Source organism: Mytilus edulis, chromosome 4 (assembly GCF_963676685.1).
Source record: "Mytilus edulis chromosome 4, xbMytEdul2.2, whole genome shotgun sequence".
NCBI classification, from domain to species: Eukaryota; Metazoa; Mollusca; class Bivalvia; order Mytilida; family Mytilidae; genus Mytilus; species Mytilus edulis.
Window position 1 is genome coordinate 30,827,768 of NC_092347.1, and position 25,159 is coordinate 30,852,926.

At 31.7% G+C, this 25,159-nt stretch overlaps 1 protein-coding gene across 4 annotated transcripts; it reads left to right on the forward strand.

Annotated features, from left to right (window-relative positions):
• Positions 1 to 2,236: 2,236 nt before the first annotated feature.
• LOC139519418 (uncharacterized) lies at positions 2,237 to 24,929 on the forward strand. 4 transcript variants are annotated; one of them, XM_071311501.1, is made up of 3 exons: positions 2,237 to 2,759; positions 17,725 to 20,283; positions 22,168 to 24,929. In XM_071311501.1, exons 2-3 carry the CDS (start codon positions 17,727 to 17,729, stop codon positions 22,245 to 22,247), a joined length of 2,637 nt encoding a protein of 878 aa, XP_071167602.1. In that variant the 5' UTR covers positions 2,237 to 2,759; positions 17,725 to 17,726; the 3' UTR covers positions 22,248 to 24,929. The 4 variants fall into 4 exon arrangements, with proteins under 4 accessions (XP_071167602.1, XP_071167603.1, XP_071167604.1 ...); XM_071311502.1 differs by lacking the exon at positions 2,237 to 2,759 and adding an exon at positions 9,240 to 9,391; XM_071311503.1 differs by lacking the exon at positions 2,237 to 2,759 and adding an exon at positions 13,570 to 13,962.
• The last annotated feature ends 230 nt before the right edge of the window (positions 24,930 to 25,159 follow it).

A 25,159-nucleotide genomic window follows, 5' to 3' on the forward strand; every position in this document is an offset into this window, starting at 1 on the left:
CGCGGTTTTAGATCTTAAGACACTGGTATAGTCGTCTTATCTTTAAAAAGTAAAATCACAAAAATACTGAACTCCGAGGAAAATTCAAAACAGAAGGTCCATAATCAAATTGCAAAATCAAAGAATAAAACACATCAAATGAATGGACAGCAACTGTCATATTCCTGACTTGGTACATGCATTTTCAAATGTAAAAAATGGTGGATTGAACCTGGTTTTATAGCGCTAAACCTATGTGTCCTATTACTTATTGTGACATTTTTCATTGATCTGGAACGCGCATAGCTAGCTATAATAGTGATTTATGTCTAGCAGGAGACGTTTGGAATTGTGCGATTCCCTCAATCTTTTCTTTTTTTCTCTCGATGATTTGTATATCATAAATGAATTCTCAAGATTTGAACATCCGTTAACTACTACTGCCTCTAAATTGTAAAAAGTAAGAAGTTTTATTGTCTTATTAGTCTTATTACATATTTTACCTGTACATAATAAAAAGGACTACTGTGGATTTATTTATTTTCGTTGGTGCCAATTTTCGTGGATTTAACAAAACCTGCATATTCGTGGATATTTGATTTCGTGGTTTGGCAAAAGTCTGCAAACAACAGTATAGAAAATTTGATCATTTAAATTAGTGGTTCACCTGTAGCCACCTGTACCCATACACATTGGTATCCAACGAATAATAGTGAATTCACAGTACTCTTGCTAGAAAACCAACCTCCACTTCTCCATGTATATACAAATTTTAATTCATGGTTTACAAATTTTGTAGTACCAAACTGTATCAAACATATGCATACATGTTATAAACCATATGTTTCTATATATGCTGGTAAAATAAATTTACATGTGTCACTTATATGAGTTGTACACGCATATGTCATGTTAATTTACACAAATATAGGAGACCGACCATTTAATGTTCTAAGGAGGACATAGACATTTCTTTGCAGACGGAACATTCATCTTAATCATGTTGTTAGGTTCCATTTTTCATTTCACACTGTTACATTTGATCAAGTTTTAGGATTACATGTAACGATGGTTTTATGCATGTGTTAATGTCTTAGGCCTTGACAAAAAGACATTTATAAATCATATAATGTTAATGAAATTAATTCTATAAAAATCGTGCATCCGCGGCGCTTGTTCTGAATCTTTTTGTATGAATGCCCAAACCCAAACATTTGAATGCCAGTGCATAAATGCATAGAAACATTGAGCACTATTTGAACAAAGGGCTTTAAAGGAAACGCAACTTTTCCTAGGGAAGATAGAACCGTAGGTTCCTAGTAATTTCTTTATTTATCAATATAATCAATAATAATAATTTGTATTATCAATGAATACTGAATCGTCTATGAATTCTGACGAAAATTCAGAGCCAAAGAATAAAAAAAAGAATGCAAGCATAACAGAATCTTGTTTTTAAGTCGAAATAATAAGTATTATTATATTAAAATAATTGTTATGCGTCTTCTAATTGGTTAACAGCGTTTTGTCTATCAGCTCATAGACATAATTATGTCATGTGAACGTGATGTCATATAGGTTTTTTCATTGTTTATTCCGGCTTCGAATGAAATTAAGAATTAAATTATAAGGAAAGACTGTAATATTCTTTCTGTCTATTCTAAATAGAATTTAAAAATGGTGCACACTTACACAGAAAAAATATTACAGCCATTCCTTAAAATAAAATAAAATGTATAACTAAATGTTATTTATTAGTCACAGTCAAGTGAAATAACGATCAATATTGATTGCGCGATATTTTGTGGACAGCTCAATGTAAGATGTAACTGCTTACACAATGAATATCGGTATTCAATATAGGATTGAAGGTTAAAGCTTTTATAGTAACCTCCAATAGAACAGGTCTGGTGTGGTAAAATGTGTTTGCAAACTAACTTGAGATTAACCTTTTTAAGATTGTTAGATTTTAGGTAAAGCTGACTTTTGAAGAAATTAGTTTTGCGGAAATGATAAAATATTTGTCACAGATGATACGTAAGAGTTATTTCCTGTACTCCCTACTTCTGGCTATATATTATTTTTCGTTAATCATTAAATTGCTTATCATTCATATTTTTATCTCCCACTTTTCGGCATGGTTTGAACAATTTTCGGGTTTTTCCTACCCTAGTTCCTACACATCCTTTAAAGTACAAAACGGTTACAGGTAGAATACAGGTAGTAAATAACATTTTTATCAAGTTATCTCTTATACGTCTTACACTATTTAACCTTGACTGACAGTGAAATATTTAGGGTATAACATTATATTTAAAAAACATGCCAATTTTAGCTCTATTCAACACTGATCTAATTCAATGGTTGAAGGAATTCTTTTCACAAAGCGTTTTAAAAGACAATATACGAAAAGACTCATATTACTGAAATTGTGTATTTTGAAGGACTTTTTACGTTATGTATATTAACAGAGACGTAAATATGTATTATATACATATCTCTGATATTAGTTAACAAAAATCGACCTGGGACGTATTCGCTTTAGATTATGCATAATCAACTTAACAGGATATAAACAGATACTTATAAACTCACTTGCAGTTGTATAAATCTATATTAATTAATCAAAACTTATCTGTTTCTCGAAAAGAAAAAAATCTGTGACAATCAACGATATGGTGACAAATAACGCAGTGGAAACTATTGACACGTGTGACAAAATTGAAGATAAATTACACTAATTTGTAGAAGAAAAAGTAAAAGAAATATATTGGGATCAAGTGAGTAAAAGTTTCATGCTTGAAAGAAAACATAATCTTACCTTTTTATATAAGTAGTTTACAATTTTATTTACAAAAGATAAATCGTTAAATGTAAATGAATTGTTTGCAACTTAGTAAAGAAAGTAAAACCTTACATCTGTTTTGACAAGTATTGATGTAGAAAAATATCGATATCTCATTCAATAAAATAAACAACATAGTACAAGTGAATGTAGTATGGCTTACCCTACATATGATATTACTAAATGTTGTTAATTGAGATATCATCGGTTGATTGACACCAGATTACCGTCACCTTGTAAACGTTTAACAGAGACAAAAAAGCAATAAGATTATAGCAAATTTGTACTTACTCAATCCAAAAGCTAGGTTACTTTGTTCAAGTCAAAGGAGAGAAGAAGTCTTAGGATTATTAGAGGTCAAGATGTCCCGAGAAATCTTGACCATTTAATTCTTTTTCCTTTGCTTATACTGCGAATCAAAACATGACATCTGAGAGAGTGGGGCGAAAGATACAAGATTTAAGAAATATTTCTTGCATGCCATGCTCTATGCTCATTTTTATTTGTTAATATCTTAATACCGAGCGTTAGCGAGGTAATAAATGTTTACAAATATAATGCCTACCCATGTTAAAATGAGCATAGAGCATGGCATGACAGAATTATTTCGATTCTAATAGGAATATTTTGAACTTTTGTACTTTGAAGCGGACCTATAGTAGACACTCGAAATGTCGCCATTTTGATTTGATGAACAAAAACGTTATAGAAAAATCAACAGTTTATCAATAAAAAAAATAACAGAAACATTTAAACTTACTTTTATAATGTTTTATTTGATTTCCTAGCGAGCAACACCAACAAAAATGTCCATTTAGATCTCTGGCGTTGTTCACAATTTACCGGACGTTGCAATTTCAATTGTGACGTCAATCACGTGCAGCCAATGTTATATTCGATTTAGAACATGGCTTTGTACCCAAAGCTAAAGAAGAATGTCATATTAGAATGACATATAGTAAATGTACTGTTTAAGGAACACTAAAAGAATTTTGTATAAACTCATAGCTTTTTTGTTGTTGTGTTGTGTTACCAAAATGGAAATGATGATTATAATGACAGACTATTTAAAATGCCAAGATTTGTTAAACATATCTTGATTGAACATTTCACAAAAGTCTTGATCATTTGACTAATAAATTGTAAAAGCATAAAGATTTCAAAAAACTACAATTTTCCTTAATGTTGACATATTTGAGCAACTGTCGCAAAATAATATTTCTCAACAAAACCTTAATACGGTTTAAAGCAAAGCTATAGTTTGTCAACTTAATGCATAATAAAGGAATACATAATAAAGGATAGAAAACATAGAACACTGCGTAGAAATAATGTGTGTTTTTGTAAGTTAATATGCATAGTATAAAAGATCTAACATAAGGCTAGGATCAAAAGTTGATAAACAAAAAAGCTGCTCTATTGAAAAGACATTTACAATTCCTCATTTGGATTTTAAAGTGATTGGACTGACAGATTAATATAATGTTCAATCGTTATCGACATATTTGATCATAAATATCGAGTACACAATCTAGATAACTATTGTGTTGGCTGTACGTTTAAACAGCTCGTATCCCATCGATATCGTGACGATTCAACTACATGACTTTTTGGTTGACTGATACCAATTGTTATCGATCATATCGATCGAGTAAGTTTGGTTGATAACTATCGAGGTTATAGATCGGACGGATAGATTTCAATTGGTGTTGGTTATACATATGATAGAAGTATGGGCGATCATCGAAGACTTTTGCTCAAGTCGGTGTACGATCTGACACAACAGTCTAAAGTCGATGTCTTAATTTGTATTCCTCTAAAAGACGTCAAATTAAATACCATAGTCTTTAAGAAAGAAGTCCAATCAGACCCTCTCTCCTTTATTGACTTTAAAGATGAATTATCGAGTGATATTTTTGAATACTGTTTAGTCTGTAATACATTGTTACTGAATTGACAAAATATAGAAACCATTCCGTCATTAAAAAAACTATAAAGTAAAAGTAATAATAAAAGATATATTTTATGCACCAGTCCTAAGTTAGGAGAGTGTTGTTCAGTAGTTGTCGTATGTTGGTGTGGTTCTTAAGTGTTTCTCGTATAATATGGACATTGTTTTTCCCTCTCAAAATGAATGATCCAGTCGACCTACTTTATCCTAGTCTAACTTTTATTCTACTATTCGGTTCTATGTACGTTTGTTTTTTGTTAAATATCAATGTTTCTGTTCTTCCGTTGTTGTCCTCTTATATTTGATGTGTTTCTCTCAGTTTTGGTTTGTAAAACGTATTTGTTTTTCTCTAAATCTATGACTTTAAAACAGCGGTATACTACTGTTTCTCTTATAGATGTTATTTAGATTTGACACTGAAATTAAAATGAACTGAATACATATAAAAATGTATATAAAAGGGAGAAGGTTTGAATGAATTACATTAGTGCTGGGGCCCTTTATATCTTGCTGTTCGGTGCGAGTCTAGGATCCGTGTTGAAGACCTACCTTGACCTATAATGGTTTATTATTTTTATAAGTTGTGACTTGGATTGATAGTTGTCTCATTGGCACTCATACCACATCTTCCTATATCTATATATCGATATACCGATACTAATCTAAATATTCCTGTTTATATTTTTATTTCAGAGATAGTGAAACCTAAATAAAAACTGCCATGACAAGACAAATTAACCATTTATGAGTTTTTATTTCAATACTTTAAAACGAAAACATTAAAAAAAAAAAAATTCAAAATCAGACCATGTATAATTTTGATACTTTAGCGAATAAGTATCCTGTATGCAGGGAAATTGTTTTAGTTGAGACATATTACAACGATTTGACAGAACGATATGAACAGCGGTAAACTACTGTTGCTTTTATCAACAACTGGTATTTTGACGGATTTGACTTTTTGGTATTTTTATATGAAAATAAATAAACCGGTAATAAATAAAGATTTTCTCAGCAATCACTTGTAGTATCACCTTATTCTATAGCACTGTAAATGATGTCTTTTTGTAGAACTGTGTACAAATACTTCCCTTCTTTCAAAACAGTCATGTCCTACAGACAGATAGATTGGCTATCTGTCGGACTAGTCCGCTCTTAAAGGAGTGTTGTATACCTAACCATATGATGACTTCACGGTGCAGCTAGCAAGCATGTTAACTAAAGATATTACCTTTACACATTCAAGTAATTGTGCAATAAATATTTATTTTTGTAACAAAATTACCTGCAACATCTGTGTGTAGTGCATGTAGCGTTTAATGTATGGCTACACATAGAAATGTTAAATAAAAATCTGTTAGATATATCATAAAGACTTTCAATAATAAATTCCCATTAGGTTAGGTCAACCTACTGATTTTTACCTTTGTGAAAATGTGAGATATCGGCTTCACCCTTACTTGCAAACTAGAATACTATGTATGACGCTCAATAGATAAATTTTATTTGAAAAAAATGAAATGTTCTTTTAATTTTTCTGAGCATCTTTACTTAACCCTCAAATCAATAGAATAAAAGAAGTTATCACACGGTATATCTTAATGTAATGTGAACAGACTCTGGATATACGCCTGATGCAAAAAAATGAAATTCATATACATGTTGCATAAACAAATTAAAAGTGTTAAGAGCATAATAAAATTACATAAGAAATTTTGATGTGTAGATTTTGTATTGGTCTCATGTGGAGAGTTGTCTCATTGGCAATCATACCACATCTTCTTTTTTATATACAAGATATTTTGTTATGATCCCACCGTATCGGAGGGGGCATTACGTTTTACCATTGTCCGTCTGTGCATTCCAAAGTTTCCGTTCTCTAACTTTAGTTTGCCTCAACCAAATGTTATGAAACTTATACACAATACTTATCATCACAAAACACAGATCAAATTGGAATTTTGGTGTTGTCACTTTAACCGTTCTAGAGCTATGCCCCTTTAAAAACAAAAAAAAGCAGATTTTTTGGTTCCGGTTCTAAAGTTTGCCGCAACCAAATGTTATGAAACTTAAACACAATACTTATTACCACAAAACTTAGATCAAGTACAAATTTGGGAGGCGTCACTTGGATTATTTCTGGTTGTTGAATATTTTTCTGCTTATTTTATTAAGAAACTGTCAATATACTGAAATTTCATTGTAAAGTTTAGACGTTTATCAATTAAGAGAGAAAATAGAACTCTTGATTCGATTGAAACCAGATATGTTTGAAAATTTCCATTTGAATGAATAATTGATGTTTAGAACAGTTCCAGTTTCAAGATAATCTGATCTGGTACGATCAATTCCAATACTTTGGACGGCCGAATTCAGAATTTAACTGAGTTTACTATCACCTTTCTGATTTGACGTTGCTTGCATCACGCGTCAAGAAGCAGGACGTCCTCCAGAAAGTATCAGACAGTCAGAAATTGAGAAATCTAGTATGCCCAATAATCATATGTACCTGTAATGCTATGATCTGCTATCACAGTGGCGGTTTGTCTACAAATGACTCATCAGTGACGCTCAAATCAAAAAGTTAAAAAGGCCAAATAAAGGTTATCTATATCTGAGATAGAAAAGCCTTAGTATTTCAAAAAATCTTTTTTCTGGGTGAACAGTTAATTTATAAATTTATAAATTTATAAAGAGAGTGCTGTCAAACAAACAAAAGAAGAAAAATCTGTATTTCAGTTTCATTTTGACATACGTCACACAATGTCAAAAAATTGGATTTTCGTTCGTTTCTGTTTCCTAATAATCGCTTTTCATATTTGATAAGGTTTATGTTACAGCTTTCTATTTAACCTAACTAAATATTTCCGTAAAATTAAGTTTTCTGTTGTTTTTGTAAATAACTATACTTTTATGTTACTTTTATTTCCGTGTTTATTTCTGAAGATATAAAATTCCCAAAAATCAAACAGATTAGGGTGAAATGTGTATCGTAGAATGTTTGCAAAGATTAATAAATGATCACTTTAGAAACCTTATTTAACTTATTTCAACAACTTTTTAAAAAGTACAAGAAATTGTGGTGTGATGTTAGTAAGTCCGCGATTACTCTGACGTCCAACGGCTGTTTTTCTAGACAAGCTTGGTTTTGTTTTCTGTAATTAGTTAAGACTTCAGTTTTATCATGTATATCTTTGATATTCATTTGTAAAATTTACGGTTTGCAAAAGCATAGATTGTTCTAAATAATAAGGATGTTCTTATCACAAGCAAAAAACCCTAGCCGTAGTTGGCACAACCTTTTTCAACTTTTGATCCTCAGTGCTGTACAACATTGTACTTTTTTTTGACTTTCGAACTTTTATATCTGGGCGTCACTGGTAAGTCTTGTGTGGACGAGGCACGTTTTTGGCGTATTGAATTTTAAATCTGATGCCTTTTGTTATCTATTATTCATGTGTTTCTTTGCATAATACGTTCTCCTATTTATTTGTATTGTAGTCCTGTAATATTATGTTGTCATTTTAATGTTATATTGAACATTGCCATTAAAGTGCAAGGTTTGGCATGCCACAAAACCAGGTTCAACCCACCATGTTTTCCTTTAAAATGTCCTGTACCAAGTCAGGTATATGGTCATTGTTATATTATAGTTCGTTTCTGTGTGTGTTACATTTTAACGTTGTGTTTCCGTTGTGTCGTTTGTTTTCTCTTATTTTTGAGTGTGAATTCACATTACTATAAGACGTGTCCCGGTACTTATCTATCCCAAATTCATGTATTTGGTTTTGATGTTATATTTGTTATTCTCATAGGATTTTGTCTAATGCTTAGTCCGTTTCTTTGTGTGTTACATTTTAATGGTGTGTCGTTGTTCTCCTCTTGTATTTTATGCGTTTCCCTCAGTTTTAGTTGTTACCCCGATTTTGTTTTTTGTCCATGGATTTATGAGTTTTGAACAGCGGTATACTACTGTTGCCTTTATTTTTGGGCCTTGGGACGTCAAAGCTCGTCCCATACCAAAAAATGGATATTTCCCCGTCCGAAATAGATGCGCTGCTTCGTTGCTTCTGGAGCCGACTTACGGGCTTGGACTTATATAAGTCGGGCATAAATTTGTTCATTTTTTATTTTTCTCTTCCCGTATGTAAGTTTCACCTACCTGCCACCCTTTATTTTCTCATATTAAGACCGTTTTCACAGAGACAAAAAATATGAAATAGGCAAAGTAAATACCCACGAAAAAATAACCTCAACAAGGTAAGACAAGCAAACAGATATGCATACAAAAAATAATAACTTTCTGTCTCTTTTTTCTCTGACCAATAACAGGACCAAATGAAGAAAGCCGTTTAAAAATAAAAAGCTATGTAACCGCTCGGTAGCGAATTCTCTTTATCATGATCAGCTTTGTGTATTTGATCTTAACATGAGGGTAAAGTTTATAATCATTGTGTAATATCCGTACTAGGAAGTATAATTTCAACCAATGAAATTATATTTAATTTCTTTTGCGACGGGTATTTCTGAGAATTGTGATGAAATTGTCAGTAAACAGTTTGAAAACAGATTGATGCTCTAAAAAAAATATTTGCGAAATTTATTGATCACACAAGGTATGCTGTTAATATATACACTAGCTTCTCCTTATTTGTATATTAATTGTCATGTTTACAGTATAGATACACAACTTTATCAATTCGCCACGAGGATTGAAAAAAAATATTTGTAGTCATTCAATATTAATATAACAAGTATATATTATATTTGAAAAATATGTATTATTTCAAGAGACAGAACTTCCGTATTATTGATATCTATTTTTAGAACTTATTGCAACCTTGTTAAATTGGTCACTATTGAGTGAGGTTTTGTATTATAAGCTATATATTTTTGATTGTAAAAATACCAATTTTGTTAGAATTACATTGTACAACAATTTTCATTTTTTTTTGTCCTTACTGGATCGTAAATATAATGTGTTATGTGGTCCCCGTTATATATATTCTTAACTTGAACTTCAGTGCTTCTACTTAACAGCTGACGATATTTTCGATACACTGTATATATTTTTGGCCACTTTACCATGGGCTACATTTTTGCATTCATGATATCCTTAAAAAAATGTCCTTACCTTGTTGCATATAAAACAGATTTATTAAATTTTCTTAAATGTATGTGCATCATATTATATATAATAAAGATAGTTCATCTACAGAATTGAAATTGCTTAACATCAAAATTCAATATTGATCACTCTTCGACTACGTAATTACTGTATTGATTGATTGCGGATTGCTTATCGTTGGAACGTTTTCCTGTTTAAAATCAAAATACTATTATGTTATTTTTGTGAATGCGATTTACGTATTGGTTTCATTCGGTTTTATAACGGGATGCACATGTACATACACATGATATATATAGTAACCGAAGTGTAAATGATGGTTTCACTGTATTATGAGAAAGTTGAATATTTTCACTGGTGTATTATTGATTACAGACACAGATGTTTACATGTTTATTATCTAAAAAGATTCAATTGTTTTTTAAACTTTTAAATAGCACGTGTTACTTATATTTTCCTGTAGAATGTGACGGTACAATGAATAATTGGTCATTCACATTTTCCATTTGTAATGGTTCTTGACGTCAACATATTTTTCATAATTATTGAGACTATTTTTCACGCGGTCTGACTATTTTGACACCGTATATTATTTTTACTGAACGTATATATTACATGTTCATGTCACGGAATTGCAAGATAAATTAATTCCATAACAATTTAAAACTTACGGAAGCCAATTTAGGAAAATATATATTTTATTTCGAAATCACAAACCTAAATCTTCAGAAATAGAAGAATTCATTATAACAGTTTAAATTATGACGACTAATTTCTGTTATAAGTTATAACAGTTTTTATTATTCGTTATTCCGAATTAAATCCGTTATCCCATGTTCTTGTAATTCGTGATAAGTAGTTATTGCGCATTACAAAAATTGTTACAACTTATGCATTATTCGTGTACCGAATTTTGGAATAATTAATAACCATTTAAATTCGTGATATCGAATTCAAATTATGTATTTGGGAGGTACTAAGAGAGTAGCTAGTTCGAATGTTCAATACCCCATTTTCTTCATAAAGATATGCCTGTATGACAGTCCAAACACATACAACTAATGTTTTCCATTAGTTTTATGTGTTTGATGTTTTGATTTTTGCATTCGTCAAGAGACTTTCCTATTTAAATTTACCTTGGAATTTTTTAGTTTACTTTTTTCTAAATGTTTTTCCGTAATAACTCTTCAAAAGGTTATTTAAAAAAGTTTTTGAACTTTTTCTACCATATTTTGCTTATTTAGTATTGTTTGAGAGAGAACAAATATGTGTATAGATTCTACCACTGTATCGAGGCTCGCGTGTTTTAAATATCGAAAATTTAACTGTTATCAGTGGATAAATATGGTACTGCACAAGATTAGGTGGTGGGATATGTTTCACTAATGATGTTTAAACGTTATGCAGACAACTCGATCCTTCCTTTCGAAAGATCTGCAAAAAGATGTATTCTTCCTATGTGACATCATGAGGTATGGCAGCCTTTTATCATGACGTCTCAATATGAAATTTAGGGGAAAGCAAGAAAATTTTGCATTATAACCGAATTTTGTCCAATGAAAAACTGAGATCAAACATACCTAATAAAAATAAAAATAACCAACAGGTCAGGAAAAGGATACATTGTGTTAGAATTAGAGAAAAATATGTATTCTACCACTGCATTGATTGTTAAATGATATTTCTCCGCTCGAGATGTTTAAATTTTAAAATGTTTGAAATTTAACAGTGGAGAGTGGATATTTATCATTTAACAGTGGAAAGTGGACATTTATCTTTTAACAGTGGAGAGTGGATATTTATCATTGAACAGTTGAAAGTGGATATTAATCATTTAACTTCGTACTTTATTTGGCCTTTATCTAAAAAGAAATCGACCAGCAATCGAACTGTTGATAGTGAATATAAAATGAACAACGATAGCTTAAGTTCTTCTTTCTTAACTATTTGTGGGCTGATGAAAAGACTGCTATATCTGATTGTCATTGACATTTTACTACGACGTGATATATCTGTATTTTTGTTGATACGACATTTACTGGCTGAGATCATTTAAACCTTCAAGACGATTATGTCCATGTTTTTTTTACTTTTTTAATTCCTGTAGTGCCTTTATCGCTTCAAAAAGATTCGAAATGCCTTCATATATAAACGAACCAGCAGACCTGCTTGAACACATGTTCAACGTAAACAAATGTTAAAAAAGGGTCCATAGAATAAGAGAGAACGATATTTATAACTGATTTTTACGTTTAACATGTATTCAAAAAGATTTTTCTAGTTAGTTTGTATATGAATGCCTTTCTAGTCGTTTTGAAACGATAAAGCCTGTACAGGAATTTAACATAGTCCAATTGTTTTTTGATATACAATCACATTGTATTTAGGTATGATAAAAGGTACGCCCAGATTCGCTTTTATAAATTTAATAAGTAAATCACATCGGACTTTGGTGCAGCATGTAAATCGAAATCTATGTTTCAATAAAACCTTCCATGTTTATTTTTCATCTAAACAACCACATTCTAATTTTGTAAGTCCGTGCCTGTTATCCTCCAATCAGCCATTTTCAAAATGGGATTAACACATACAAATTATATATAAAAAAGGGGGTTCTAATCATATATCCCCATAGAAAATTATTCGTTGTAAAACAAAAAGGGGGTTTCAAAATAATATTATTATCATTCAAACAATTTCAGAAAATCACTTACTTCTAAAGATTTCCGAATAAAATAGGGACGAAAGATACCAGAGGGACAGTCAAACTCATAGATCGAAAATAAACTGACAACGACATAGCTAAAAAATACAAAGACAAACGGACAAATAACAGTACACAAGACACAACATAAAAAACTTAAGACTAAGCAGCACGAACCCCACTAAAACTTGCGGTGATTACATGTGATCTGATAGCTAGACAGATCCTGCTCTATATGTGACACCCGTCGTGTTGCTCGTGTTAATACATAACCGGTTAATTCGGTAGATCACATTAGTGGTGAAAAGGGTATTGGATTGTAGTTACGACATAAGGAAAAAATTCAGTATGTGAAGTCAAAATATGAGGCAGACTTAACTGTATTTTTTGTATCCTTTCTCTCTAATTCGATGGGATAGGTGCGTTCAACATAGTAACCAAACTTTGAATTATTTAGCGAGAGAACATCATCTATATAGCGGAAAGTAAAGTTAAAACATAATTTACTTTAAAATGATTTCTGATTTGAAAACAAATTGCACCAGAATACCAATAAATAAAGTTGCATATAATACAATTGAACATTTTTTTTTATTGCGTATAAATTATATAATAATGGGTACGAGTTGTCAGAAGTACGAGTTGGCTAAGGTACGATTTGACATAGATCCACAGCGACGTCGTGCGGAATATTGTAGCACTATTTCATTCTTGTAAAACTTCTTGATTTGTATAACTTGTTGAATTTTAACTTGAAGTTTGAGAAATTGCAAATTCAGAAATCAAGAAATGTAGAATTTCATATAACGGATGATGAAATTACATGTAACAAATTTAGCAATTGCATTTTACGATTTGAGAAATGTATAACTATGAAGGATATACCCTTACATGAAGACTTGGACAAACATAAAACTAGTTGTATTTTTTTTCCGATAATGTAAAAATAATAAATCTGCGACATAACCCATATAATTTGACTGTATAGAGGAAGTCTTATTTTACCTAAACGGATATGTTATTTATTTCTTATATTTTTACTACTTGTACACATATCATTTCATGGTTAGTACGAGACAACGTTTAAACACTTAAAATTGTATGATAAATCGATCATATATATTTCAAATTAATGAATGTTAGTAAATATAAGCATTCAAGTGAATGGCAGTACTTTAAGTGGACTTTATAAGGAGCATTGAAATTAGTAACACTCATGCATCATCTTATTAAATAAGTTGTGGGTCAAACGATAACAATGTAACAGTTTGAATCAAGTATAAACTATTTATAACTAGAAACTTGAACTTATTATTAAAGTGGGACATGTGCTTTATACCAGCTTTCATCGTCAGGTAAGATTTTATTACTTTTAATAATTCATTTGTGAAAATCTTACTGTGAAAGATGATATAGAATGAATACAAATAGGGATATTTAAGGGGACATATATGGGGATATGTAAAGGGGTTATAGATATAGAAGAGTGGATACAAATGGATTTATAAGGGGAAATAATATGTATCTACAAAACAGCTTCGTTTTATAATAATAAAACACTAAGTCATGTCGCAAGAATATCAACAAACTCACAACATATTTGCCTTGACTGTCAGTGTGACACATTGCCTTTATTAAGTGACTGCCGGTGTTCGTTCATCTTTCTCATTTTCGTAAGTACTGAAGTCGACAAAACGGTTGGTATACTGCTTAGATAGAATATATTTTTTGATAAAGACTATTTTTTTCGATAGGATGAAACGAATATTATTGTAGGGACAAATTTTTGATTTTGATTTGTCAATTATTACATTAATTAATTATTCATTGATAAATGTCCAGTGGCAAGTTGTTAATGCGTGTTCAGGGTGAGGCAATCGTTACATTTCACGCTTTTAATATTACAAGGAAAAAGCATCCACATTTATCCTATGATGATTCTCTACAATGTCTGCCCATGTCGTGTCAAATGAGTAACGTCAAGGCTTCAGTGAAGCTATTCCAGTTACAACTTCTTTGTTATTATGGGGGCTTTAACTTAAATACTAGTATTCTATTTTCAAAATTACTAAGAACGTCGGAACCCAAACTGTTTTGGTTTTTTTTAATTGTATAGGTATAATGACTGTTCAAATAGGTAAAGGTAATGGTTTAGTTTTAGGTAGTCTATTTTTCACTGAATTTTGGTGTTTGAAAATAATTTTAAACTACTGAGTGTATCTTTCTAACGTATTGCTATGATTCTTTGTACAGATTTCGGCTTTTGGTTCTTTATTTATTTTGTACGTTCTTCAAAGTTTTATTGAATTTCAAATTGTTATATATAGTATTAATCCTTAGCATCATAGAAGAAACATTAATTGTTGAAATGCGCATCTAGTTTTAAAATACGGATGTTTTCTATATTGAACTTTGCTGTTATAACAATTTGGATTTTTTTTTAAGAATAAGGAATGTATCTTTGTCTCGTACAGCTCAGATTCTTCTGTGTTGACATGAATATCAATTATATGGTCATTAAATTTCCTGTTTACAAACATTTTTCGAAAAACTAAGGATTTTTTTTATCCCAGGAATAGATTACCTTAGCCGTATTCGGCACAACTATTTGGAATTTCGGGTCCTCAATGCTCTTCAACTTTGTACTTGTTTGGCTTTATAACTTTTTTTTAGATCTGAGCGTCACCGATGAGTCATTTGAAGACGAAACGCGCGTATGAATTATTATCCTGGTACCTTTGATAACTATTATCACCACTGGGTCGATGCCACTGCTGGTAGACATTTCGTCCACGAGGGTATCATCAGCCCAGTATCAATAGACAACTTTTGAGTTCGATGCATTTTCGTCAAAATTCTGGTTTTAGTGAACATCATTCGTGCGTTTAGGGGCATCGTCACTTCCATTCCAATGTTGAGCGAGGGGTTTGAAAACTATAATACTATAATGCACGAATTATTCGGCATTATAAATTTTCATTAATGACAACCAGCACTGCTATCATTAGGGAATTGTGATAAAGTACTTACAAAACAAACACTTATTTCTGGTTTAATTGCACAATGACGATAATTAAGACGCTTGATGAACGTAAATAGTGCAGGGATACAGGCGATCCACTATATCTGGTAAATGACGTCATAAAGGCGCGCATAATTGACGAGTTGTTTTCCGGTGACTCTAAAAACTCTAAAGTGGTCTATTATATGGTCATTTTTAAAATTTCCTGCCTACAAAACTTTGAATTTTTCGAAAATTTACGGATTTTTTTTATCCCAGGAATAGATTACCTTGGCCGTATTTGGCACAACTATTTGAAATTTTGGTTCCTCAATGCTCTTTAAATTTGTACTTGTTTGGCTTTATAACTTTTTAGATATGAGGGTCACTGTTGAGTCTTATGAAGACGAAACGCGCGTCTGGGGTATTAGATTATAATGCTGGTACCTCTGACAACTATCTTCTCAAAGGTTTGGATTAATTTTTGGCTCTTTGTAATGTTATACGCTCTTTAACGTTTGCACTATCTTTTGTATAATTTCAAATAGTTTAACCTCAAGTATCTCGGAAAAGACACCAATTACGTATCTTTTACAGTCAAATTGGTACTGTTAATTTTCTTTTCTTTGGTTGTTGACTGTTGGCCCTGATGGTATTATCAACATTTCCCTGGCACCTGGGATCATACTTCGGATTTTTTGGTGTGGTTATCTTTGCGTTTTTAGTTTTTCTATGTTGTGTAGTGTACCCTATTGTGGTTTTTTTTTTGTCTTCAAATAAATTAGAATAAATACACATATTAAGTGTTTGAATAAATAAATGATATTTTATTAACAACAGCATATTTTGTAAAAAAAAAAGCGTATGATATCAAGTCGAAGAAAATACGCTCAACTTAAAGACGGAAATAGAAACCAGACCAGGAAAATGCTCTCGACATTCAAGGGCACATGACAAACTGAATGCCAATTAAGTTAAAATTCAGAATTTTCTATAATAAACACTTACATAAAACTCTTATAGATACAGGAAAAAGGAAATTATGCAGTTTATGATTTAGATATTCCTGAATATTCACAAGTTACTATTAAAGTGTTTTGTAACATTCAAAACTTTGTTATATGATTATCCATTTTGTAAATAATAAATCTTATTTTTAAAAAACATGTTGAAAAACCATGTGTTGATTTATTTGAAAGTGCTGAATATCATGTAGCAAATATAGGATATTTTTCTTTAAGGGCGTGTTGTAGAAAGGAATTTTACGGATAGGACACTTGTGAAACGTCAATGGAAGGAAGTAGGTTGCAATTTTATTTATCTTTAAAATCGCCATATTAAAACATTTTCACTAGACTCGAATTTAGGGGGGGGAGTGGGTTGCTATCAAAGGGGTTGCTTTGCTAAGTCACCAGTATTATTCGTGATAAATTTGTGGTTGATATTAAGCCTTTCGCCGGATTTTTATTTTATATTTTACATTTTTTTTGTTTTAAGATCTCTTTAACTTTTCTTAATAATGATCTCTGCTTGCTTGTTTATTCTGATCGATATAATAACACTATTCCATATACGGTAATCGTAAATCCTACACAATGCAGTATACCTACGATCAATCTAAGACGTAAGATATTTTGGGGGCCTCGGTGGCCGAGTGGTCTAAGTAGTTACTACTGTAACCACTAGCCCAGTGCACTAGCCAATTAATACTAAGGTTGTGAGTTCGAACCCCGCTCGTGCGGGTGCACTCGACTCCAATCTTAATTAACTAGGTTTGTCAGTTTTCATATCGTAGGTCAGTGATTCTCTCTTGGCGCACCGGATTCCTCCAACAATGAAAAAATGGCCGCCACGGAATAGCGCAACACCGGTGCTTAAAATCAAAATCAAATAAGATTTTTAGTAAAACTAATTCCTGATTTTCTACCAGCAAAAATAAAACGAATGCAGTAGACCGTTTATCGGTACGTGCTATATAAATATGCAGCATTGTCTGGTTGAATATTGGTAATTTTATTTGATGCCTGAGAGATAGTGTACGTTAAAGATATTTGACAGTTGACATTTAGCAAACAATAATCAAACAGTTAACCGTTTTTTTTTCTATTTATTACAGAAATGCAGGTTAAAGAAGAGCCAAAGGAACAAGAATTCAAGTCATGCCAATATGGATCTTATCAAAACAACAGGAGCTTGTACAATACAAATTGTACTGCTGAACATTTTATGGGAAAGCCTGAAGTATCAAACATTCACTGTCAACAACAAATTGAAACCAAACACAACGATTTGACAATGTCTCAAAACACATTACACACGTTACCAAAACACAGAGAAATGTCACATGCCTTGCCTAAACGAATCGCACAAATGCAGCACAGACTGCAACACGGTTCTGTAAAAAAGGGAAACTTAGCACAACCAAAACTTAGTAGAGTCAAACCGTATGTATATCATCATTATTCCAACCAATCATTTGATAAACAGATATCCAATGCAGAAAAAGATCGATTTCCAAATTCTGACGACATGAATAGTTGCGAAGACCGAAATATGAGATATATGAACACACTACCATCAAATCCTATGCAGCACCATCCAAGTAATTTCAATGATATTACAAATGAAGCTTTTAATGATCCAAAAACAGTGAATGAACAAGAATCCGAACCAATGGAGGGTTTGTTTGGATGGACTTTAATAGATAAAGTATATATTCCTTATATCTTTCGAGCAGATAACAAAAGATATGTTTGTGTGCGTTTACTTGAGCAAAAAATATTAAAAAAGTACCCAAATTTTTTCCCGAAAGAATTGGCCAACAGGGAACCTTTAACAAGTTCCTTCATCAAACCAAATGAATGTAGGGTTTTTAACCAATTATACCAAATGCAAAATAAAGGAAAATCAGAAATTCCTTTGTTTAATCAAGAAGATGTAGTAGTACACCTATCAGAGTTCATGGATTTTTATGCAGTGGTTCAAAAGGCATACCCAGATTGTTGTGATTTGCCATGTGAAAGCAACAGAAGAAAGCGCAAATCAATTAAATCCGGATGGGTGCAAATTAACAACACAATTATTCCATATGTATGCAGGTTGGAAATAAAGTTTTTACCAATAGCGGTGCTCAAACATGCCGCCTCTATTAATGTGCCGTCAGAAGGTGTGCCACCTACTGAAGACGAATGTGATGAGCTTAATAGACGATGTTCTGCAGAAGGTTTTAAATTTACGTTTAAAGTATCTACAAGAATCGTTTCAATAACCGAAATCCAAGACTTTTGTGATGTACAGGTGTACGATCTTCCAGAGAAAGATCCATTACATCATGCCCAATACTTGTCCTCTGAAGAACCTATTACAGAAGGTTTAAAAATCAATACACATCAAACGGACTTACCCAATTCTTCCCCAGAATTTTCTCCAGAAAAATCTGCACCTTATACGGAGCACATGGAATACCAACAGGAATATATGCATCCACCAATGACATTTAGATACAACAGATTCCCATCTAATGTTAGATTTGGATCACCTAATGTTACTATTGTGCCACAAAACCGTGTTCCGAATCCATTCAGTGTTACAAGAAATCCAAATATGATCAACAATACTCAATTACATCATAACTCTTTGTATAATTTTGAACAAAACACTCAAATTACACCACCAAGGGCACATACTGGACAGCCGATTATGCAGAAAACAATTTTAAATGCATTTACACCAGGCCAGAACATAAATGTAAACTACGGAATAAACATTCAAAATATTACTCCAACGGCTCAAAGTATCCCAGAAGCTAATCAAGTGAATTCTACTCAACAGAAAACTACAAAATCACGAGCATTAGATTTTGATAAACATAACGTAATGCAAGTACATTGTACTGCTCCAAAAGAAATGGGTATGTCTCCGAGCGGTGGCAACATGATATTGACTGCAGATTCTCGACAATCATCTGCTAACTTTGGTAATAGTTCTACAAGTAATTACAATATTTGTGAACAAACATTTAGGTTGCCAGACCAACCTTGCGACTTGACGAAGAACATGTGCCAAACAAATGCAAACTATACAGAATCAATAGGATGCAGAAAAACTGAACAATCAATGATTAGGTCAGGAAATATTACGCAGTCTAATTTCAAAACACCAGATACTAACATACAATTGGAAACCAGTTACCAAATGAAGCAAAAGCAAGCAGTCAGAGAGTTCATTTCATGCATCAAAGGCGTTTGGTTTGGTGGTAAAAATATTTCATGTCTTCACTTAAATAAACCAGGGAGATCTGGAAAGTTTTGTTTAGTTGAAGCTGTGTGCAAACTTTACTATGGCAACACACAAGTAAGCGAATTTCTGTTTACAATTGAAAACGTGTTATTAACTGTTACCTGCACCGAATTAGAAGAGCAAGCTTTTATAGAATACTATCAATTACCGGTTAAAGTTCTAAAATGTAACAAGATGATAGAACTAACAGCGTTCGAAAAGTTGTTTCCCCAGCTTACTGAAGTTTTAAACGGATATTCTCCACATTACAACCCTCATCAAAACACAAGATGTCTTCTTTCTTTGCCAGATGTATCTAACCTGCCTCAATATCTACGAAGAGGTAGAAGGTTTAATACTCGTCCCGCTTTGAATCAGAACGTTCCCGTAAGTAAAGGTAAGTTTAACATACATGATTTAACAAACTTTACTAAGATTGTCCTTAATAAATTTTGAAATTATTATGAAACTAAGGTTTCAACTCTCTCAGGCAAAGTTGGCTTTAGATGAATTTAGCTTTTTTTTTAGGTATTTTTGACATATAGCTCTTCAACGATTTTCGGTACTTATCTATCTTCGGATTTCAAATGTTTGACTTTGAGCGTTCCTGATGAAGGTAAATCCAGAAAAGCGCCTCGGACGCAAGAATTTATTAAACGTGTTGTTTTCAATATTTTAAACACACCCTTATTCAATTGCAGACAGGTTACTTATGTTAAGACAGTAAACGTATCTTTAAAACTCAAAATGTCAAAAATCTACACGACAACAGTAGACAGAAAGATTGTTTTGAGATTAGATTGTCCAAGGCCGTACAGGAACATACAGCTGTTAACAGCAAAGTATCTAAAATCTTCCTGATAGTTGTCTAATTGGCAATCATACCAGGTTTCCTTATTTAAACTGATTTATATGCCCCCTACCGCATGCAACGGGACCATTTAGTGCTACCAATGACCGTTCTTTTCTTCTTTCCGTCATTTCATCGTTTCGTCCGTCAATACATCCGTCCGTTCATTCCTTTTTCGTTTCCGCACTCTAACTTAGTTGTTCCCAGTCAAATTTTACGAAACTCATAAACTACACATAAACTTGTAGAGTTTGAGTTGTGGACAGTAAGTGACTTACGGTTTAAGAGTTATGCCCCTTGATAACTTGGAAATTGTTTCGCTTCCGCACTCTTACATTTTTTCTCATAACTCAAACTCAATGATAAGAATCACTACACATGTCGGATTTGAGTTGTAAGTCATTTACCGTTGAGACATGCCCCTTTTGAACCTCAAAATTGCAAAGCTTAGACGGGGACATTCGTGTCCTTTCTATTATCTGCTACAAAACATTTAAAATCGCAAGTCACTCTTTTTCCCCATTGGTGGGCTAAAGCGTACCAGATGGCAAAAACCATTTAAACTTTGTAAACCGGAAGCACTTTTTGGCTAATGACAAGTAAACATCTAGTAATAAATCGTATACCAGATATATCATTAACCAGGAAAGAATAATTTATTAGGAAGTATAGCTCAAGTGATATGTTTTCAAGTAAATGTTTTATGGGAAAAACCCATAAAAACAACAGAAATACCAGTTCAGTTTATTAACTGATCCTCATGGAAAAATATTCCGAAGTGTTGGTATTATGAAAATATTGATCAATCCGATTATTGTAGCAATTGGTGGTTTTTTTTAGTTTATCATGTATTTTAAATTGTAAATCAAGAACTGTTTTTACTCGTAATAGGATTATTTAAAAAAAAAAAACAATTTGAACAGACCTTCTTTCATTTGCTTTTTAAAACCTGATAACGCTATGACAAAAACAGAGGACAAAATAGACGAAAAGATGAAGGAGTAAAAACACCAACTAAATAGAAAGCTCAAGGTAGCAATACACAGTCAGGACTGTGGTTTCCCCGGATGAATTTTGATCAAATATGAAAGTTATTTTGCAATTTAACATATATTATACACTGATGATGAAGTTTTACTTTTTTCTAATTTCAAGGGAAATAAATGAAATCTTCGCCCCGTATTTGTAAAATTCTATAGCAAATAAATGCAGTTTGTGGCCATGGATACGCCATAAAAAAAAATATGATTTAACATTTTAACGACTTCAAATCATTTCTATTGAAGATACTGATTACATGCGTATTCGCATATAAATTATGACTCAAACAGTAAGCTTTATTTGTAAGAAAGCCAGGGAAAGATGATTGAAGGGGTCAGTTTATTATTTTTAACTGTATATTGATAGCATGTATTTTGTTTCATTTTGTAGAGAGTTCACCTAGCAGGGAAGACAATGTCATAATTCTCGATGATAACGGACCACAGTTACCTGCCATTCCGGAAAATTGAAGTGACGGAAAGTTCCAAAATCATTGATGCCAATCTTGCAGTACTTTATAGGAAATGAACTCAACTATAACTAACTGCAATACATGCTAGGATAAGATGAACGAATCAAATAGAACAAACTAGGTTGTCTTCCGGCCAAAAATTCGATAAGCAATGTAAATCAATACATTTGTCTAGCAATTAGAGCATAACACATCCTCATTTGAACAAAGACTTGTTATACAGGAATTTACACCTCGCAGCTATTCAAGATGAATAAACTATTCACAATGAAAAATAACAGATAAAACAATGGCGCGTTTCAAAATAATTAGAATCTATCACTGGATCCAGTTTATAAATCTGTTATTTGGCTTTTGCAAACACAGATATCATGAAAATTGAAATAAAAGTCCTGTGTTAGAATTGTGTTAAAATTGTACACATCATCGCTTGAAAGTGCAAATGTCTTTTTCAATGTTGTATAATCATGAGTAATGAACTTGGACATTCATTTTCATTTTTTTTTGTATTTCCGTTGAATCATGTATTTAAGTTGAGTATTGGGCATTATTTTTTTTAATGTGTTTATGTTCTTTTTAATTGATATTTATAAATTGCATGGTTTTTTTTTTATAAATAAATAATTGTAACAAATGTTAAATTAAGCAATACTTGCCTGTCTGTCAATTGATTGTATTTCATATCAAAATATTGTAAATGTTAACTATGATATTTGTTTGCTTTTTTGTGCATGTTTTAACAATCTTTTGTTGGTAACTGCATTTAACAAACGTATAAATAATGAGCATATTGAAATAGAAAGGCTTTTTTCTATAGTAAATTAAAAGGGTGTATAGTCTAGCATATACTTTCAATCAAAGGAACATTAAGAATAGAACTTCTCGACAATGAGAAAGCATTTATTTATGACATACAAGCTAGCATATATATATGATTTGTAATTCTACATGTAAGTAAGTTCATTGACATACAGACTAACAACAATGCTATTTTGTCTTGAAAAAAGTGTTTAAAAACAACTGTTTTCTGAGTCTCGTCTACTTCAAGTAACTAAAAGGAGGTCAAGTTCAAGAATGAATACACTTTTGTTGTTGAAGTAAGAGCATTTCCATACTGGTCAGATTTTCTTACAGTAAATGAATATTTCCAAAAAAACAGCTTAAATAATTACACTTCTATTTGTTTTCGGGCAGCCATGTCAAATATCATCTGATTTCATATTTCATGGTTATTTTTCAATTCTACCTCAAAAAGTAATCAACTTTTATTGTGTTCCTTGCTTGTTTAACATATTCAAAATAATTTTGAAAAGTAATGTTTCGTACTGCTGTATATGTATACTTAATACATGACATCTTACTGTATTTGCAGATCCAAATCTGTATTTTACAAGCATGTATGTTTCGATAAATATAAAAACCTATAATGGCCACCCTCAATAGAAGTAAAATTTCTATATTTATATACGACATACAAATGTGTTCTTTTTTCTATGTTGAATGCTGCAGCAATAAGAACCATTGATGTGATAATAAATCACTCACTAACCTGTTTTCGTGACTTGTGTGTTATTAAATGGCTCATCATGATAAATATTTACCATGACATTATACGTATGTGTGTACTTTTTGTCATGATTAGCCTTAATTGCCATTTGTCATGTTTATTTTTACTTTTAATATTAATTTTGCGTTTTTTTATCCATATATATGTATTAACAAATTAAGATCTTTTGCGGTCATACTGATTGTTATAATTCATGATTTCTTCCAGAGTTTTAAGTTTCCTATCCCGTTAGAATATATATATTGAATCGTTTTGCAAAAATCAAGTAATCATACTTGTGGAGACAGCACATAACACTGTGATTTTCTTTGTTTAAACAGCCATGTTAATAAGCAAAAACAGTAGTTTACCAATGTTTCAATTAAGGGTTTTCATAACCAAACCAACTTTAAAATAACCCTGTCAGAATAGCATACACTCAAACCGATACGAAAGATCCAACAGGGTAGTTGTCTTCTTCCAATTATCTTCTGGCATGCATTGTAATAAACTACCATGCGAATATACAAGCAGAAAGGTTTTTGATATGTACTACTGTATAGTATGCACACTTCTGCATATACACAGCCAAGTAACACTGATTTAATGAGTTCCTTATAAGACCGTTGTATTATAGTTTTTCATTGATTCACTCGAAGTTAATTATTGTTACTTCTTGGTAAATTGATATTCACTTTACCTCGCCTGTGACAATTTAACATTTACAAGTCAACGAAATCGAAATTTTATAAAGTTATTTTTAATTTTTTTATGACCGCATGCTTTGTTTTCTTATATAAAATGACAGTTTACTGTATTATTATCCAAATTAACTCATTATGCAATAATGAAATAACCTTCTATGCAATTATCAATCAATCAATCACCCAATATTTTTTTGTATAAAATGGGGCATTTGCGGGAGCTCTTGTCAAGATGACATAGTTTATTTTTGTTTCTGAGTTTAAATAAGAATACGTTGTTGTTTGTTGCTTTTTTGTTGTTGCTTGTTTTCAATGTAACATGCATTTTTTTAAGATTTCATGAAGAATATATTTTTCTAACAAAGTGATGATCTTCGACTGTTGTAAAGAATAATATAAAAGACAAACAAATAAATATTTTTTATCAAAATTTGTTAGTCAAGGTTTATCTTTCCATGGGTATTCAAAAAAAGTGAAATGTATATCAGTATTCAACATGAGTTAATTTAACTCAATGTATATACCTGCATCAAAAGTTTGTGCTTCAGACGCGCCATTCATCTACAAAAGACGCGTTAGTGACGCTTGAATGAAAAAAGTTAAAAAGGACAAATGAAATAGGAAGTTGGTGAGCATTAAGGACTCAGAATTCCGATTTTT

Bases quoted from the DNA above. Each gene is read 5' to 3' on its own strand.
- LOC139519418 (XM_071311499.1), top strand. The intron at 20,284-22,167 runs GTAAGTTTAACA...TTCATTTTGTAG, and splicing joins GAACGTTCCCGTAAGTAAAG to AGAGTTCACCTAGCAGGGAA.